Here is a 20,001-nt window from a genome sequence, read left to right as displayed (position 1 = left end):
AAACAAGATCTGATACAGAAAACACATTTTCTTGTACTAATTTATACACTGCTCATATCAGATCCATAGTAGATTATGTCTTTCACTTAGTAAATTAAAATGGAAAAAAGCAACTAGAATGATACACTCAGTCTCTAAAATTAGAATAACAGCTGATGAGACTACCAATAAGACATTGTGTATGAGCATTTTTAGTAGAAATTGGAAAAACACAGGCAATTTTGTGGAGATAAAATGTTAGTAAGAATATCTTCTTATACCCAACAATATACATTTATATAAATTAGAAATTTACTCTTCTAGTTTATAAGATTTTTAAAAGCAAAGATGTTAATGTGACAACTGTTACCCATAGTAATTCTTTCTAATAAAATTTTTATTTTAGAATACTTTTAAATTCACATATCAATATCAGTGATATCATTATATCACCTTTATAAAGATTTTTCTTCACTAAATGATGCATGTGAAATATAATCGACAATGGAGATACAGTGACCAGGTAGGTCAAGCATTGAAGGCATTTGATTGAATAACCGAATTTCTGAAAAGCAAATAAAAGTCACATTAAAATGTTAAAAAAATTAAATTTGCATTCTAACTATATAGGCCTGATAGGATCACTAGAATATATTATTTCAAGATAATCTTTCTAATATGTATGCATACGAAAGAGTCAAGCTACAAACTGGTTGTATTGTAATTGTGTTTTCCATCATATGTGTATTTTTCACACTTTAGATGCTCTTGTTTGATGAGAGAGATGCAGGGTTTAGGGGGAGCAGAATCTCCCATAAAATAAAATGCCGTTGGTTTTGTTGTGCCTGATGAAGAAGAGGAACGGGTGGTCTGCATTGAATTCAATGGAGGGGAGTTTCATTCTTACACTCACTTCACTCCCAGTACCAGCTGCAGCCTCTGTACCTTGTTCATTTATTTCCACAAAACACTTATGGAAAACACTGGACAGAAATAGGTTTCTCTCTGAGGACATTCCTGAGAAATCAGCTTTGCTCTGGTTAAAGGCATCACTCATCCCCATACTGCTCAAAGTTGACTTGAGATCGTAAGTCTCTTCCAGCTTGAACTTGGGAAGGTTTAACTGCACGTTGCACAACTCCATCATGTCTGCGCCGGTCCACTCACTCAGCTTCTCATAGGTGATAGCCTTTTCCAGCTGCAATTTGGAGCCAATGAAGAAAGAATCAGTAATTTCCAATTAAGAAATAGGAAATAAAGGTTGAGTGAAATCTCTAGATATTACATAGATGAATTATAATCACTCCCATTACCAAAGGTAACAAAACACACACATTTGGAATTTTTTTGTTTATAAAGAGATCTTTCACACTGTTGACATATCATTTTGCAGATTAATAGTTCTCAGGATATAGGCTTAATAAGTTAGACCTTGATTCGAAACAGAAGTACTTCTATGATATTTGCAAGACAGCAACTACATACACAAATATACCAGTATAAATATACATTTAGATGTCATCAACACAAAAGCATACACTCTAGGACACGTTGTACGCCAGGGAACCAAAAAAATTATTTTTATTAGTTGTATTAACTAGTTTAAAACTAGTTTATTAACTAATAATCTAGTTCAATAACTAATTTATTAAATTAGTTTCATTAGCACAGTATACAATCCTTCAAAAACAAAATATGAGATAAAATGCCTATACTCTATAATTACACCAATATGAAACTAGTAATTATAAATTATGGGGAGAAAAAGAATAGTAAAGAAAGGAAAATCATTCTATCTTAAGAGTAATAACTTTTTAAATAGTGATTTTGAAGCTGCTTTTTCTCTTGATATTTAAAATTTTAAAACAATAAATATATATGTATATACACATATGCATTACATATATAGGATAAAAAGCAATGTTTGATTTTTTAAATAACATGTTTGTTTAAAGCACATGGTTTTGCTAATTTGGAGTTTTCTAGATCCAAGTATTGCTATCAAAGACACATATGTAAATGATGTGCATTAAGTGACAATGTTTCAGGTCAGGAACTTGCACTTTGTAAAAAAAAAAGGCTTATAATGATGTAACTCTAATGGTTTAGTGTTCACACTTGGTTTTACCATCCTCTCCAGTTTCACAAATTTTATGACACTATCTAGAGATCTTTCTAAACACCAATAGGAAAGTGGAAGCAGAAATATAAACAATCTGGCACACATGAAAAACTACACACAGTGCACAGAAAGACAGACCACTGATTGCACGTGAATCGCTCAGAAATGTAGTCTGGCCAAAATCAGGCTTCAGTTCAGTGCAGTTCAGTTCATCGCTCAATCGTGTCTGACTCTTTGCGACCCCATGAATCACAGCACGCCAGGCCTCCCTGTCCATCACCATGTTTAACTGGTGAACAACTTAAACAATAACCTGAAGATGCACTGATACAGACTATATCTTCTGAAGAGTGTTTACTTGATAAAAAGCATTCTTTAAAAAATGTTTTAGACTCTGTTTATGTTTTTAAATGTATGTCTAAGGCTAGCTTAATGCATGTGACTTAAAAATTAATTAGGTAGGTTCTACCAGAAGGGGAAAAAAGACCTATACTACCTGAAAGATTGTTATGATCAATCTACACAGCTTTGTTACTCACAATAAATATTTCTAGCTGTTGTTTGTGTGGCTACCCAATGCTAAAGGTGTCTGTAGACTACTTATCCTTCCTGAGAAATAGTAACATCAACCTTACAAAGTTTTGTAAAGCTTAAGTGATACGTGAAAATACAGTAACTAGGGTTGAAGATGTGTTGGTTGCCCCCCTGTGCAGAAATTCAAAAACTGGGAGATCATATCTTTATAAGATCATATCTTTTTTCCCAGGAGGGATAAACACTAGAACCATATTCATGTCAGACTGATGTCTCTTTTTTCAAGTTATTTTTCCATGCAAGTAAACATTCCCAGGTGGTGCTAGTGGTAAAGAGCCTGCCTGCCAATGCAGGAGACATAAGAGACACAGGTTCAATCCCTGGGTCAGGAAGTTTCCCTGGAGGAGAAAATGGCTACCCACTCCAGTATTCTTGTCTATAGAATCCCATGGACAGAGGAACTTGGTGTGTCAATGGAGTTGCACAGAGTCAAACATGACTAAAGTGATTTTGCATGCATTTGCAAAATAGACATAGACTCACAGAGAGAAAACAAATGTTACCAAAGGGGAGAGGAAAGGAGGGAGGTATGAATAGACTGATCCCTTTACCTGATCCAGTCCATCAACGTCTTCTGGCAGCAGTATGAGCAGACTGAGGTCACGGCTCTCATAGTAGAGTTGAAGGCCCATGGCTTGTGGACTTTCTATGTAAAATACTTGAAGTTTTTCTTTCATGGACATCATTTGCACTGGTTTGCTTGTAGTCTGTAGAATATATGCAGCAAAATCACTGGGGAGGTATCTCACCAAATTCTTAATTCTTTAGCAACATTGGTTCCCAGCCATCTGTGACACTGACAAAGATGATGATCCTCTGCTAAATGCTGAATAAAACTATTCAAACTTGCTTTCTGGAAATATGTGTTCCACTGATAACATCGTCAATAAATGATGTGAGAATTTCTTTCTCTGACAGTATTATGGCATCCTCTATGAATCATGGCAAGCTGGATTGTACCAAACACTTAAAACAATATATAATCTTATGCAAACTATGCAAATACCAATGATTCAGAAACTAAGTTGCATTTCAGATGCAAACATTTGAGACAGCCTTTTAATATCATAAAACTGAAATCCACTAAGAGAAGAAAAACACAAGCAATAAACTAGGAGCTAAGAATTGCAAAATATGTGTTTGGTAAAATACCAGTATCTGAAATTTGTGAAGAACTCTTAAAACTCAACAATGATAAAGCAATGAACCCTGCTTAAAAAATAGGCAAAAGATCTAAACTGATACCTCACCAAAGGAAGACCTACAGCATGTGAAAAGACGTTCAATCCTATGTGCTTAGGCAATTGCAAATTAAAACAGTGAAGATTAGCTGTGGAGTGTCACAGCTAATAGAAAGGCCAAAAGTTCAAAACCCTGATGACACAAACTTCTAGCTAAGATGGAACTGACATTCTCTGCCAATGGGAATGCAAAGTGGAAGCCACACCAGATGGCAGTGCAGTGGTTTCTTCCAAAGCTAAACACAACCTTACCACATGATCCAACAACTGTGCTCCTGGGTAGTCACCAGAATGAGTTACAAACATGTTCATGCAAAATCTTGCACATATATGCTTATAGCAGTTTGAGTCATAATTGCCAAAAACTAGAAAGAATCAAAATGCCCTTCAGAAAGGCAAACAGATCAACAAAATCTTAAATCCATACAATGGGAGATTATTCAGCAATAAAGTGAAATGACCTGTCAAGCCACAAAAAGTGGCTTTAAATACATATTGGAGGAACTTTAAATACATATTGCTAAGTAGAAGAATGTGGTTGCACCTTCAAGAAGATTGCATACTATGTAATTCCAATTTTACTGCATTCTGGAAAAGGCAAAACTATACAGACAGTAAAAAGATCATCAGTTGCGAAAGACTTAGAGGGAGGGATGAATGTGTTGAGTACAGGGCATTTTTAGGACAATGAAATTATTCTGTACGATACTGTAATGGTAGATACATGACATTATGAAATGTCAGTAAAGCCAATGGTAAACAAAAGCAAAACCATGCAATTCAGACATTTTATACTTGTTATTTATCCACTCTATGTGGTGCTAAATGTCAATCACAAAGCCCTACCTTTCTGCTAAGGTAGTGGCCTCGTGACCATGGCTGTTCACTCAGGATGCTCTGTGTTGAAATGATTGTCTCAAGGATAAGCATATGGGTGGGACCAATCAGAGTCTTCTTTGGGAGCATTCTGTTAGAGCTAGCAGCCAAGACTCTCTCTGTATTAACAGTAGAGTTGTGAAGCTAGAATAAAGGGCAGTCATATTCCCTGGTCATATGGATAAACTCCATCCTTAATATTAGAGAATGAGAGCAATAATGATGGCTCAAGGGTAGAGGCAGAGAGGACAGATTATGTTTGAGACTCTAGAGGTCCCACTCCTGGTTCCTCTTAGTTTCTTTGATGTTGTTTAGTTTATTAGTCATGTCTGACTCTCTTGTGACACCATGAACTATAGCCCACCATTGTCTTCTGTCCATGGGATTTCCCAGGCAAGAATACTGGAGGTGTTTACTTCTCCAGAGGATCTTCTTGACAGAGGGATTGAACCCACATCTCCCACATTGGCAGGTGGATTCTTTACCCCGAGCCATCAGGGAAGCCCTTGAGCTAACACTAATATAATTCTCATGTCACTGGAGCTAGTTTGGAATGCTTTCCTATCACTTGCAGCTGAAAATTTCTACTGCTTTTATCAAGCCAAGTAACTATCCAGCTTATTTCCAGTTAGCCTGTAGGATTATAAATTCAGTCCTTTCTACATCTTTTCCCCACTGATCATCTGAAAATTGCCTATTGCACACAACCTATTGCACACAACATATTGTTACAGCCATATGTCATCAGCAGCAGTGTTTAAGTGAGATAATCCACCCAGGACTAAAACATTTTCACAAACTTTGGCAGTCAGTTCTTTACCTAAGAATTTGGAATGTGACCTATCAAACTCATCTCTAGAATGGAGATCAGACTTCAGATTGAGAGAAGAAGGATGGGAGAAACAGAGTTGAGAAGATAGAAGATGAATCCTGACAATATTTGAATCTTTGTTTCCATTCAATTCTCAAGACCCAGCCGCATTCCAGCCCTTGGGTGTATCTGTGACCTTCTGTTCATCTCCCTTGTTGCTGAAGTAGTTCCTACTACAAAAACAAATGCTCTGTGTGCCAGCCCAGAGGGAAAACTTAAAGAAAGAGATGAGATTTTAAAATGTTTTTTATTTCTTTTTCTTCTGGAAAAGTAAGAGTTTGGTGTAAGATGATGCTAGTTTAGTAGAACAAGAACAGAACTCGTAAGTGAAGAAGGTGGAATCATGGTTCTGGCAGCCTTCTAACTGAGGCACAGCTCGAGGCACTTGAGGCTTCCCCAGAGTCTCAGTGGTAGAGCATCCGCCTGCCACTGCAGGAGACACAGGAGATCCAGGTTCGATCGGAGACCCAGGTTCGATCCCTGGGTCAGGAAGCTCCCCTGGAGGAGGAAATGGCAACCCACTATTCTTGCCAGGACACTCCCATAGAAAGGGGACTCTGGCGGGCTACAGTCTGTGGGGTCACAAAGAGCAAGTAACACACACACCCCCCAACACTGGACATTTAAAGGTTGGTTCCTCTATTGACCAGAGAAACTATAATGAAACCAAAACAAATAAACTTGAAATGAATCTAGCCACTTAGCCCCACTGCACTTCTAACTTGGAAAATAAATGCAATAACTACCTTACCTACTCTACCATGATCGCAGCGAGGGGTGAGTGATAAAATATGTGAGATTAAAACAATGAAAGGGCAACGTCCAGGTGGGATGAAACTGGGGCTTTTGGGTCAGTCATCCCTGCCCAAGTAAAGAGCCATCATTTACAGGAACAAATATTCAGATAGAATGAATTTAAAATAGAATTTCATTTGCAATGTCTTATAAAATACATACTGGTTATTAACAGGCTCCTACCTTGTTTATTTTGAAAGACTTTTCTGTGGTATTTTGGACTAAGAATTGATGTTCCCAGACTCCTTTAAAGTAAAGGGCATTCACCAGAACCATTCTGGTTGTAGGATCCACTGCATCATCAGGTAGGAGATTTAGGATTTTTCCTACAAAAGCAAAGGGACATATTTCAAATGATATAGTTATGTCCTGGTGAAATGCCACACTTATAAAACTTATGATTATGAAATACTGTTAAACGGTAACATCTTATACCCAGAAAAATTCAAACCAGGAATTCAGTATTGATAGAATACCATTAATATTAACAGGTCTACTTAGATTTCTTCTTCTAAAAGGTAATTTTTATGTAGACCATTTTTGAAGTCCTTACTCAATTTGTTACAGCACTGTTTCTGTTGTACGTTTTCATTTTTTGGCCACAAATCATGTGATATCTTAGTTCCCCAACCAGGGATCAAACCCACACCCTGCGTTTTGGAAGGCAAAGTCCCAACCCCACTGGACCACAAGAGGTGTGCCCTGTTTAAATTATGTCATCTGTTGTTCCAATAGTGTCCTTTTTTTCTAGATTAGAAATCAACCCAAGGGCTCAAGTTGCATTTAGGTCTCATTTCCTCTTAGTCCTCTTTAAGCCAAGGCAGTTTCACATTCATTCTTTGTCTTTCATGACCTTGATACTTTTGGGGAAAAAAAAATTGTAGAATGCTTAACTCTCTGCTCAGATTTTTCTGATGCTTCTTCAAGATAATATTTAAGTTATGTATTTGGGGGAGAATATTGAAGAAAGTGGGGAAAAACACTAGACCATTCAGGTATGACCTATATCAAATCCCTTATGATTATACAGTGGAAGTGAGAAATAGATTTAAGGGACTAGATCTAATAGACGAGTGCCTGATGAACTCTGGACAGAGATACGTGACATTGTACAGGAGACAGGGACCAAGACCATCCCCAAGAAAAAGAAATGCAAAACGGCAAAATGGCTGTCTGCGGAGGCCTTACAATAGCTGTGAAAAGAAGCGAAAAGCAAAGCAGAAAAGGAAAGATATAAGCATCTGAATGCAGAGTTCCAAAGAATAGCAAGAAGAGATAAGAAAGCCTTCCTCAGTGTTCAGTGCAAAGAAATAGAGGTAAATAATAGAATGGGAAAGAATAGAGATCTCTTCAAGAAAATTAGAGATTCCAAGGGAATATTTCATGCAAAGATGGGCTCAATAAAGGACAGAAATGGTATGGACCTGACAGAAGCAGAAGACATTAAGAAGAGGTGGCAAGAATACACAGAAGAACTGTACAAAAAAGATCTTCGTGACCCAGATAATCACGATGGTGTGATCACTCACCTAGAGCCAGACATCCTGGAATGTGAAGTCAAGTGGGCCTTAGGAAGCATCACTACAAATGAAGCTAGTGGAGGTGATGGAATTCCAGTTGAGCTATTTCAAGTCTTAAAAGATGATGCTGTGAAAGTGCTGCACTCAATACGCCAGCAAATTTGGAAAACTCAGCAGTGGCCACAGGACTGGAAAAGGTCAGTTTTCATTCCAATCCCAAAGAAAGGCAATGCCAAAGAATGCTCAAACTACTGCACAATTGCACTCATCTCACATGCTAGTAAAGTAATGCTCAAAATTCTCCAAGCCAGGCTTCAGCAAAACGTGAACCATGAACTTCCAGATGTTCAAGCTGGTTTTAGAAAAGGCAGAGGAACCAGAGATCAAATTGCCAACATCTGCTGGATCATGGAAAAAGCAAGACAGTTCCAGAAAAACATCTATTTATGCTTTATTTACTGTGCCAAAGCCTTTGACTGTGTGGATCACAATAAACTGTGGAAAATTCTGAAAGAGTTGGGAATACAGGACCACCTGACCTGCCTCTTGAGAAACCTGTATGCAGGTCAGGAAGAAACAGTTAGAACTGGACATGGAACAACAAACTGGTTCCAAATAGGAAAAGGAGTACGTCAAGGCTATATATTGTCACCCTGCTTATTTAACTTATATGCAGAGTACATCATGAGAAACGCTGGGCTGGAAGAAACAGAAGCTGGAATCAAGATTGCTGGGAGAAATATCAATAACCTCAGATATGCAGATGACACCACCCTTATGGCAGAAAGTGAAGAAGAACTAAAGGGTGTCTTTATGAAAGTGAAAGAGGAGAGTGAAAAAGTTGGCTTAAAGCTCAACATTCAGAAAACTAACGTCATGGCATCCAGTCCCATTACTTCATGGCAAATACATAGGAAAACAATGGAAACAGTGGCTGACCTTATTTTGGGGGGGGCACCAAAATCACTGCAGATAGTGACTGCAGCCATGAAATTAAAAGACGCTTACTCCTTGGACGGAAAGTTATGACCAACCTAGATAGCATATTCAAAAGCAGAGACATTACTTTGTCAACAAAGGTCTGTCTAGTCAAGACTATGGTTTTTCCAGTGGTCATGTATGGATGTGAGAGTTGGACTATGAAGACAGCTGAGGGCCGAAGAATTGATGCTTTTGAACTGTGGTGTTGGAGAAGGCTCTTGAGAGTCCCTTGGACTGCAAGGAGCTCTAATCAGTCCATCCTAAAAGGAGATCAGTCCTGGGTGTTTATTGGAAGGACTGATGTTGAAGCTGAAACTCCAATACTTTAGCCACCTGATGGAAGAGCTGACTCATTTGAAGAGACCCTGATGCTGGAAAAGATAGAGGGCAGGAGGAGAAAGGAACAACAGAGGATGAGATGGTTGGATGGCATCACCGGCTCAATGGACATGAGTTTGGGTAAACTCTGGGAGGTGGTGATGGACAGGGAGGCCTGGTGTGCTGTGGTTCATGGGGTTGCAAAGAGTCGGACACGACTGAGTGACTGAACTGAACTGATTGCTGTTGTGGGCTGAATTTTGTCCTTCCCAAAAGATACATTAATTCCTAACCCCCAGTCCCTGTGAATGTGATCTCATTTCAAAATAGGGTCTTTGCAGGTGCAATCAAGTTACAATGAAGTCATACTGGATTAGGTTGGGCCTCTAATTCAATGACTGGTGTCCTTATAAAAGGAGAGAAATTCGAACACAGACACACAGACTGTGAAAACACAAAGACAAAGGAGAGGAAGAGTAGAAAGCCATGTATCAACAGAGGCAGAGATTGGAGAGATGCTTCTACAAGCCAAGGTTTGCCAGCAACTATCAGCAACTAGGAGAGAGGCATGGAATGGCTTCTTTCCTAAAATTTTCCAAAGAAGTGGAAGCCTGGCGTGCCACAGTTCATGGGGTTTCGAAGAGTGAAACTCAGATTAGCAACTGAATAACAGTAGAGCCCTGTCAACACCTTAACTTCGGATGTGCAGCCTCCAGAACTGTGTTGTTGCATGTCTAGCACTAAGTTGTGTCTGACTCTTTGCGACCCCGTGGACTGTAGCCCGCCAGGCTCCTGTGTCCATGGGATTTCCCAGGCAAGAATACTGGAGTGGGTTGTCATTTCCTTCTTCAAGGGATCTTCCCACCCCAGGGATGGTACCTGCATCTCCTGCATCTCCTTCATTGGTAGGCACATTCTTTACCACTGAACCACTAGGGAAGCACCAGAACTATCAGAGAATATATTTCCATTGGTCTAAACCACACAGTTTGTGGTCATTTGCTATGACAGCCCTCAGATTTATGGCACATTTCTATCATCATAGGAAAGTCCGGACAGCTCTGTGATCTGGTGAAATGGATTCTGTCATTCTCCTTGAGTGCATCAGCCTATATGGGGAAGATGGCAAGACCCTTATGCAAACCAATCTTGTGAGCATCAGACATTTACTCTCTACTCAGCTCTGAAAGGATTTGCTTCGGTGAAAGCATATGAGTTGTTCCCTGTCTTCCTGTCCATAAGGCCCTTTTCTGTCTTCTAGGGACCCAAGTAGGCAGAGGGTAGGCATTTGAGAGCTGAGATTTAATTCAGCTCCGGCACTATAATTGCTTCTACATCTACTGGAAAGAACCCTCTGTCAATGCAGGCAGACATAAGAGATATGGGTTCGATCTCTGTGTCTGGAAGATTCCCCTGGAGGAGAGCATGGCAACCCACTCCAGTATTCTTGCCTGGAGAATCCCATGGACCAAGGAGCCTGGCGGGCTACAGTCCATAGGGTCGCAAAGAGTCGGACACGACTGAAGTGACAGCACAGCTACTGTGTTTAGTTTGTGTTGTGCATTTCAATGTGCTTTTGCCTGTACAATCACATTTGGTTCTCACATGAACTGGAACAATGTAAGTAGTTTCTTTCTGTAAATACAGGCTAATCTATAATTCTCAAACCAGACTCACATTTGGATGAATCCAAATCAGGCGTAAGTTAGGAAAAACAGTCACTCCTGCCTCAGCATGGCTTCTGAATCACTGTTGCTGCTGCTGCTAAGTCGCTTCAGTCATGTCTGACTCTGTGCGACTCCATAGATGGCAGCCCACCAGGCTCTGCCATCCTTGGGATTCTCCAGGCAAGAACACTGGATAGGGTTACCATTTCCTTCTCCAATGCATGAAAGTGAAAAGTGAAAGTGAAGTCGCTCAGTCGTGTCCAACTCTTAGCGACCCCAAGGACTGCAGCCTACCAGGCTCCTCCATCCACGGGATTTTCCAGGCAAGAGTACTGGAGTGGGTTGCCATTTCGTTCTCCTCTGAGTCACTAGTTCAGTAAAAAAAAGAACTGAGAATGTAGGGCTGCCAGCTTCCTCAATTCACTTCAATAAACATCAATGTTCTGAACAAATACCATAAGCGAGGCTATTATTTGTTAGTGATTCAAAGCAGAAACTCAAATAAGGTAGTGTTATTGCACTTAGGTCCTTGAATCTAGTGGGAGAGGTAGGGACGTCAATGAACAACTGAACAATTGTTAGTTTTAGGAACGACGTGGTAAGTGTCAAGGTAAAGGTTCCCAAAGGGGCTTTGAGAGCAAGGAGGAAGGCTCTTTGTCTGAGGGAGGCCCTGAGTTGTTAACCAGTGGCCATGAAGGGGCTGGGAGTGGCAGGAGAGGGGCAGTTTCTGATTGAGGGGACACAGGAGTAAATATGTGAGGGTGTGAAGTAGCACAGGAATCTTCTGGGATTCTGTGCCACTTGAAATTCCTGAGCATTAGTTTTGAGTCAGAGAATGATAAGAGTTGGAGTGGAGAGACAGGCAAGACCCCATGGTCACGCTGAGCTTCTATATCAGTTTAGGGAGTTAGGATTCATCTTTTACTACAGGTCCAGGTAACTGACTATCTTGGTTTGTCCAGGCCTGAGAGACTTTCAGAAAATAAAATCTGGAAATTCCCAGGCAAACTAAGACAAAATGGTCACCAGAGCATAACGTATGCTGTGTTCCCAAGTTTGGGATATAAATGGAATTGATGTGTGAAAGTTTCAGGGCAGCCACTTAAAAGCAAAGAGGCTTTATCTTCCCTATTTCCTGCTGACTGTGACACTGACAAACATTAAGAATCATCTCCTGTGTGCACAATCTCACTGGTGTGCCACTCTGCAACCTCATGGACTGTAGCCTGTCAGGCTTCTCTGGAATTCTCCAGGCAAGAATACTGGAGTGGATTGCCATTTCCTTCTCTAGGTGATCTCCCCAACCCAAGGACTGAACCCAAATCTCCTGCATTGGCAGATGGGTTCTTTACTACTGAGCCACCAGGGCAGCCCAAGAATCATCTTAGACAAATATAAAAGCCACGTCTTGAAGATGCAGCTCTAATCCACAAGGTATATCTCTGGAAGGCCTCTGGGAAGAGAATGCTTATCTATCCTGTGATGATTAGGTCAGAGATAAACTATCTTTTTTGGACATGAATCTGAGCAAACTCTGGGAAATGGTGAAGGGAAGGCTGGTGTTCTGCAGTCCATGGGGTTAAAAAGAGCCAGACAAGACTTAGCAACTGAACAACAATAGCAACAACAAACTTCTATCCTATTACTAGGATAGTTACTGCATTTTAAATCTGTTCTAATATATGACCTTATTCTGGAACTTACTTAAGGTTATACAGTATATTTAATGCCACACATTAATTATTCATTAGCAGCCACTTTTCTTTAGAAACCACATGTGCATCAGTATTCCAAAACTTTTTGCATTTCTCTAGAGTCCTCTTTGGAATTAGTAGAGTGTGATCATTCTCTTGTTTACTTGGTATTAATTAAATGGTTGTCTTATTTGTTTTAGATAAGACTTAGAATAAAAACAAATGTTCTGAATAATTAGAATATGCCCACAGTTCTATTTAAGAAATGTACATACTTAACACATAACACAATTCAAAATGATAAAGTAATACTTTTCAAAAATACACTGGTGATCACCTTGCAGAAAGCTTACCCTCAGTCTGTTTTTCAACCCAAGAGTTGATCTCCTTTCTGATTTGGTCAGAAGCTCCTATAAAGTTCACAGACTGTGGCTCTGCACCAAAATATGTTTTCACATCTTCTAAATATTTCTGGAAGATATAGGTAAAATCTCCTTTTGTAGATTTTTTTTTTATCAAAGCTGAGAAATCAAGTCTATTTAGATTATTGAAAAAAAAAAATACAGCTAGATGGATAATTGCAAACTCTCACCCCATTGTTTTCTTCAGTCTTTCCATACTCCAGCTATGGTTAAAACTAAGCTCCCCTGTGTAAACTTAGCTGGATGCAGACTAGCCATGCAGAACTGCAGTTGTGGAAGGAAGGCCTGCCCCCTACAGCTCTGGAGCCCCCACATCCATATATATATGTGCCATGTGGCATGTGGGATCTTATTTCCAGGAGTCTTCTCCACTGTACAGCTTGACTTTTTCTATTGCTATCCTTCTGTCCTATTCAATTTCTTTACTTCTTACCCACAGGGCACCTGGGTCTTCTGGCTCTTTTCTGACACATGCCAAAGAATGTGACAGACAAACAGGAAGAACTAAATGTTTGGCCGGACATAGAGTTGACTCGGGAGAAGGCAATGGCACCCTACTCCAGTACTCTTGCCTGGAAAATCCCATGGACAGAGGAGCCTGGTAGGCTGCAGTCCATGGGGTCGCTAAGAGTCAGACACGACTGAGCGACTTCACTTTCACTTTTCACTTTCATGCATTGGAGAAGGAAATGGCAACCCACTCCAGTGTTCTTGCCTGGAGAATCCCAGGGACGGTGGAGCCTGGTGGGCTGCCATCTATGGGGTCGCACAGAGTCGGACATGACTGAAGCGACTTAGCAGCAGCAGCAGCAGCAGCAAAGTTAACTCCTCTGAGGATCTGCATTGTGGGGTCTCAACCATCAGAGAAGAGAAGTTGACTTAATTGCATGTAAATAGCATTTTCTATAGTCATAATGTGAAGTGATTTATCTGATCCTAAAGTCAGCTTTGCTCTTGAGGACAGAGTCTCCAGCCACCCTCTGATGACGATGCCGCCCTCTGCTCCTTCAGACTCACCACATGGAACTACTCTAGATCTTTTGTTCTATTTCCCAAGAAACAAATGTTGGCCCAGGGTTTATATAAACCCCATTTCTATGTGTGTTAGCGGGTTGTACCCCTTTATTCTGGGCATAAAATTCTGATCACTAGATGTGGTTTGAGATACATTGTTGGTTTCCTTTACAACTTGACACATTGGTCAGTTTAAATGATTATCAGAAATACTGACCACAGACATCCTATACATTAAGATTGTCCCGGGATCCCTGTAGAAAAGCACAAAGCGTCTGATTGGTCTCACATGGCTCTTTCTTTCCCATCAACTTAAAATAAGAGGTTTGCACTTACCTTGTGAAATGGAAAAGTTTTCTCCCCGTAGATCCTGTTGGCTGTTTTAAGTATGCAAGCATGGCTGGAACTGTTGATTTCCGAAATAAGTGTCTGGAAATCAGAGTATATTTCTTCAGGCTTGCCCACATTGAATTCCTTTCAAAGAAAAGAAATTGGTCAAATAAAAATGTTGAAAAAGAAACACATGTATATGAACAATTTAGAATAAAAGAAATTATTTCACGTTCATGAACTGATCATGAAATCAACTGCATGGCAGGTAAATGTTTTCTTTGGTGTTCTTAGTGCAGGATGTAAACGTTGTTGAGGCATAATTTCTTCACACTCAGTATGCAGAGATAACAGCAGGGTTGAACGTGAAATAGTTTGAAGGGAAAGAAAGGGGAGAATATAACTCTTTCAAAAAGTGTAGACAGTGTGCTCTAAAATTTTCCTATAGGTTTAATATCTTTTTCTAAGAAAAATGACCTATTAAAGGTTGTTTGATTTAGCCACTAAAAAAAAAAGGCTAAAAGTACCTTCTCCTTAATTATCAAATGGATATTGAAATATAAGACATACCATTTTCCTTTTCTTTTCACTGTCAGGACAAAATGTGCTGTCCTGGTCTCTGCTAAATTGAAGAACCTATAATTTCAATAAAAAGGCAACACATGAGCACATTTTGCAGAGGTGTGATCATTTGAAATACACATCAGTAAATACAAGCCTGTCATTCCCATAGCTGCAAAACATATGATTAATGAAGCAAGGGAGCTCTGATTTGACTTAAACGGTGTATTACCTGGACTAACAGAGTAAGTCAAGAGCTGCTTTTAAATAAATTTTTAAGTTGAATTTAAGTTGTTAGTCTGTTTACTTTAATGCTTGGCACTGGACATTGAAAATAGCATTGGGAATGGCCTTAAATGTAAAATCCTCATGTTTTCCATGGTTCGTTTTTATCTATCATTGTTTGCGAAGAAAGCTAAGTATTCAATTAAGTGCATCATTTAGCCAGTTTAAGCAAAAGCCACCATTGCCCTGATTATCTGGAAAATTCAGGAGTTTTAGTTGTTTTTTCTACTTAAGTGCTTCAGTTCTCACTGCCGACCATCATCTGACGATAGAGTCAGAGTCTTTGTGTTCCCCCAGCATGTATGTGAAATTCACAGGAAGGATGTGGACTCTGTTTCTCTTAAATTGTCCAAGAGGAGAAAGACACTAATTATACTCCCACATGCGTCCTGGATGCAGCTCACAGAAAGGAACAGCGCTACTGAACGGCCTTCACTTTCACTTTGCTATATAAGGCTACACACACATATAGAAACACTGTGATTTGAGAATGCTTACATCAGATTAACTGCTTATACAGTAATCAGTTTAGTTCAGTCACTCAGTCATGTCCAACTCTTTGTGACCCCATGGACTGCAGCACGCCAGGCTTCCCTGTCCATCACCAACTCCCGGAGCTTGCTCAAACTCATGTCCATCGAATCGGTGAGGCCATCCAACCATCTCATCCTCTGTCCTGCTGTTCTCCTCCAACCCTCAATACCTCCCAGCATCAGGGTCTTTTCAATTGAGTCAGTTCTTCACATCAGGTGGCCAAAGTATTGGAGCTTCAGCATCAGCATCAGTCCCTCCAATGAATATTCAGGACTGATCTCCTTTAGGATGGACTGGTTGGATCTCCTTGTAGTCCAAGGGACTCTCAAGAGTCTCCTCCAACACCACTGTTCAAAAGCACAACTCTTTGGTGCTCAGCTTTTTTTATAGTCCAATTTTCACATCCATACATGACTACTGGAAAAACCATAGCTTTGACTAGATGGACCTTTGTTGGCAAAGTAATGCCTCTGCTTTTTAATATGCTGTCTAGGTTGATCATGGGCTTCCCTGGTGGCTCAGTGGGTAAAGAGTCGGCCTGCAGTGCAGGAGAACCAATTTCTATCCCTCACTTGGGAAGATCCCCTGGAGAAGGAAATGGCAACCCACTCCAGTATTCTTGTTTGGAGAAGTCCATGGACAGAGGAGCCTAGTGGGCTACAGTCAATGGGGTCCCAAAGAGTCGGACATGCCTGAGTGACTAAGGTGACCAGGTTGGTCGTAGCTTTTCTTCCAAGGAGCAAGCGTCTTTTACTTTCATGGCTGCAGTCACCATCTGCAGTGATTTTGGAGCCAAAAAAAAATAGAGTCTGTATACAGCCTTGACATACTCCTTTCCCGATTTGGAACCAGTCTGTTGTTCCATGTCCAGTTCTAACTGTTGCTTCTTGACCTGCATACAGATTTCTCAGGAGGCAGGTCAGGTGGTCTGGTATTCCCATCTCTTTTAGATTTTTCCACAGTTTGTTCTGATCCACACAGTCAAAGGCTTGGCATAGTCAATAAAGCAGAAATAGATGTTTTTCTGGAACTCTCTTGCTTTTTCCATGATCCAGTGGATGTTGGCAATTTGATCTCTTGTTCCTCTGGCTTTTCTAAATCCAGCTTGAACATCTGGAAGTTCACATACTGTTGAAGACTGGCTTGGAGAATTTTGAGCATTACTTTGCTAGCATGTGAGATGAGTGCAATTGTGTGGTAGTTTGAGCATTCTTTGGCATTGTGCTTCTTTGAGATTGGAATGAAAACTGACTTTTTCCAGTCCTGTGGCCACTGCTGAGTTTTCCAAATTTGTTGGCATATTGAGTGCAGCATTTTCACAGCATCATCTTTCAGGATTTGAAATAGCTCAGCTGGAATTCCGTCACTAGCTTTGTTCATGGTGATGTTTCCTAAGGCCCACTTCACTTCTCATTCCAGGATGCCTGGCTCTAGGTGAGTGATCACACCATCGTGATTATCTGGGTCATGAAGATCTTTTTTGTATAGTTCTTCTGTGTATTGTTTCCACCTCTACTTAATATCTTCTGCTTTTGTTAGGTCCATACCATTTCTGTCCTTTATTGAGCCCATCTTTGCATGAAATGTCCCCTTGGTATCTCTAATTTTCTTAAAGCGATCTCTAGTCTTTCCCATTCTATTGTTTTCCTCTATTTCTTTGCACTGATTGCTGAGGAAAGCTTTCTTATCTCTCCTTGCTATTCTTTTGAACTCTGCATTCAAACTGGTGTATCTTTACTTTTCTCCTCTGCCTTTAGCTTCTCTTCTTTTCTCAGCTATTTGTAAGTCCTCCTCAGACAACCATTTTGCCTTTTTGCATTTCTTTTTCTTGGGGATGGTCTTGATCACTGCCTCCTGTACACTGTCACAAACTTCCATCCATAGTTCATCAGGCACTCTATATATCAGATCTAGTCTCTTATATCTATTTCTCACTTCCACTGTATAATCATAGGGGATTTGATTTAGGTCATACCTGAATGGTCTGGTGGTTTTCCCTACTTTCTTCAATTTAAGTCTCAATTTGGCAATAAGGAGTTCATGATCTGAGCCACAGTCAGCTCCTGGTCTTGTTTTTGCTGACTGTATAGAGCTTCTCCAACTTTGGCTGCAAAAAATATAATCAATCTGATTTCAGTATTGACCATCTAGTGATGTCCATGTGTAGAGTCTTCTCTTGTGTTGTTGGAAGAGGGTGTTTGCTATCACCAGCACGTTCTCTTGGCAAAACTCTATTAGCCTTTGCCCTGCTTCACTTTGTACACCAAGGCCAAATTTGCCTGTTACTCCAGGTATCTCTTGACTTCCTACTTTTGCATTCCCATCTCCTATAATGAAAAGGACATCTTTTTTGGGTGTTTGTTCTAGAAGGTCTTGTAGGTCTTCATATTCATAGAACCACTCAACTTCAGCTTCTTCAGCATTAGTGGTTGGGGCATAGACTTGGATTACTGTGATATTGAATGGTTTGCCTTGGAAACAAACAGTAATACTGTTCTACTATTTTAATGCTCTTCATGTATTCATTAGATTCACCCAGACAAGCAGGGACTGAACAAAGTAACAACCAAACAAAGCATGAGAAACAGATTTCACCTGATTTTTTTATTTGTGTCTTTTTAAATCAATTTATTATTATTTTGTTTATTTATTTTTGACTGTGCTGGGTCTTTGCTGCTTTGCGTGGGCATGTGGGCTTTCTTTATTTGAAGTGCCTGAAGGCTACTCTTTGAGTGGGGCTTCCCTTGTTTTGGAGCCTAGGCTCTAGGTGCACAGGCTACAATAGTTGCCCTGCAGCCTGTAGGATCTTCCCCGAGCAGGAATCAAACCATGTCCCCTACATTGGCAAGCAGATTTTAACCACTGAGCCACCAAAGAAGTCTTCTATTTGTGTTTTTAAGAAAATCCTTCCAAGATTAGAAAGATGATGACTAACTCTATTAAAGTACGAGCCATGACTTTCTTGAAATATTTTAATAATCAGAATTTTTAAAAAATTTGACATTGAACCAAACTTGATAACCTCATGTCTCCGTCTGATTTTGCCAGAGAACACTGGTTCTTAAATAGTTTTCCTAGAAACAGTTGTCTGTTGATTCACTTTCTCAGCCTTACTTTTTAATGTCTGGAAAATGTGTGTGTGTTTTATTTTGGAAGACATGATTGTAAAATGTGGACTATTTGGGTTCCAGGAGAGGAATGAAGGTAAAAGCCAAATAAAAGCATTTCATTTTAAGCCAGTAGAGGATAGTTGACCTTTCTTACTCACCTGGGCCATTTGGGCTGCAGTGGTCCCTTTGGTGCCCAAATACACCATGGCCAAGGAGGCTGAGATCCCCCAGGGAGAAAAGAAGATATTTTTACCCTCAGCAGATTCAGCTAGCTTTTTACTAAACTCCAGAGCAAATTGGTTGATAGATTTTGCTAGAAAGTCCATTGGGAAGATCTAAGAAAAATAAAGCAGAGTTAAAGAACATATTAATAATCTTTTCCATTTATTTTACTTTTTTTAAATGGATTTTTTGGCTAACACAATTATCTTTTCTATCATCCTTCATTGAAATGACAAAAGAATGTATTATCCAACCTGATTATATACATAATAACCTATGTAACAATCTATATGGGGCTTCCCTGGTGGCTCAGTGGTAAAAAATTGGCCTGCCAATGCAAGAGACATGGGTTCAGTCCCTGGGTCAGGAAGATCCCTCGAGAAGGAAATGGCAACCTACTCCAGCATTCTTGCCTAGGAAATCCCATGGACAGAGGAGTCTGGCAGGCTACATTCAATGGGTCACCAAGAGTCAGACACGATTTAGCAACTAAACAACAACAATAATCTATATATCTGTATTTATGCCCTCCTAAGAGCTGAATGAAAATAATTCCAGTATTATTTTAAATCTTAGAAAACTGAAGTCCAGAAAGTTTGAGAGAACGCCCTCAAATTCTAGCGCTGAAACACCTGAGAGAACACCTGGATTCTGGTCATTTGGGTCTTCCTGTTGAAATTGCCAGAGTTTAAATTGCAGTAGAATCAGCCAAGTGCTTCTTTTCTATACACCACATACCTGCTGGCTTCACCAGTAAATGAGGAATAATTATACACCTTTTTGACTTTGTACTTTTTCTCACTTATCTTTCATCCTTATTTTTATACTTTTTAACCTTGTTTATCCATGCGCACCTTGATAGATG

General features: G+C 39.9%; 1 protein-coding gene across 1 annotated transcript; it reads right to left on the bottom strand.

Annotated features, from left to right (window-relative positions):
* Positions 1-358: 358 nt before the first annotated feature.
* LOC113882832 (serpin B10) lies at positions 359-19,243 on the bottom strand. The gene is made up of 7 exons (XM_027525969.1): positions 19,073-19,243; positions 14,995-15,060; positions 14,431-14,568; positions 13,012-13,129; positions 6,662-6,804; positions 3,247-3,402; positions 359-1,177 (listed from the first exon to the last, which is right to left on the bottom strand). Exons 1-7 carry the CDS (start codon positions 19,238-19,240, stop codon positions 773-775), a joined length of 1,194 nt encoding a protein of 397 aa, XP_027381770.1. The 5' UTR covers positions 19,241-19,243; the 3' UTR covers positions 359-772.
* Between the last annotated feature and the right edge of the window lie 758 nt (positions 19,244-20,001).

The sequence above is a fragment of the Bos indicus x Bos taurus genome, chromosome 24 (assembly GCF_003369695.1).
Source record: "Bos indicus x Bos taurus breed Angus x Brahman F1 hybrid chromosome 24, Bos_hybrid_MaternalHap_v2.0, whole genome shotgun sequence".
In the NCBI taxonomy this organism is placed as follows: domain Eukaryota; kingdom Metazoa; phylum Chordata; class Mammalia; order Artiodactyla; family Bovidae; genus Bos; species Bos indicus x Bos taurus.
Note: the sequence above shows the minus strand (reverse complement) of the source record. Positions and strands in the feature narration are given on the sequence as shown.

Bases quoted from the DNA above. Each gene is read 5' to 3' on its own strand.
- LOC113882832 (XM_027525969.1), bottom strand. From the start codon at position 19,240: ATGGACTTTCTAGCAAAATCTATCAACCAATTTGCTCTGGAGTTTAGT. The intron at 15,061-19,072 runs GTGAGTAAGAAA...TTGAAATTATAG, and splicing joins CTGCAGCCCAAATGGCCCAG to GTTCTTCAATTTAGCAGAGA. The intron at 1,178-3,246 runs GTAAAGGGATCA...TCCAAATTGCAG, and splicing joins ACGTTGATGGACTGGATCAG to CTGGAAAAGGCTATCACCTA.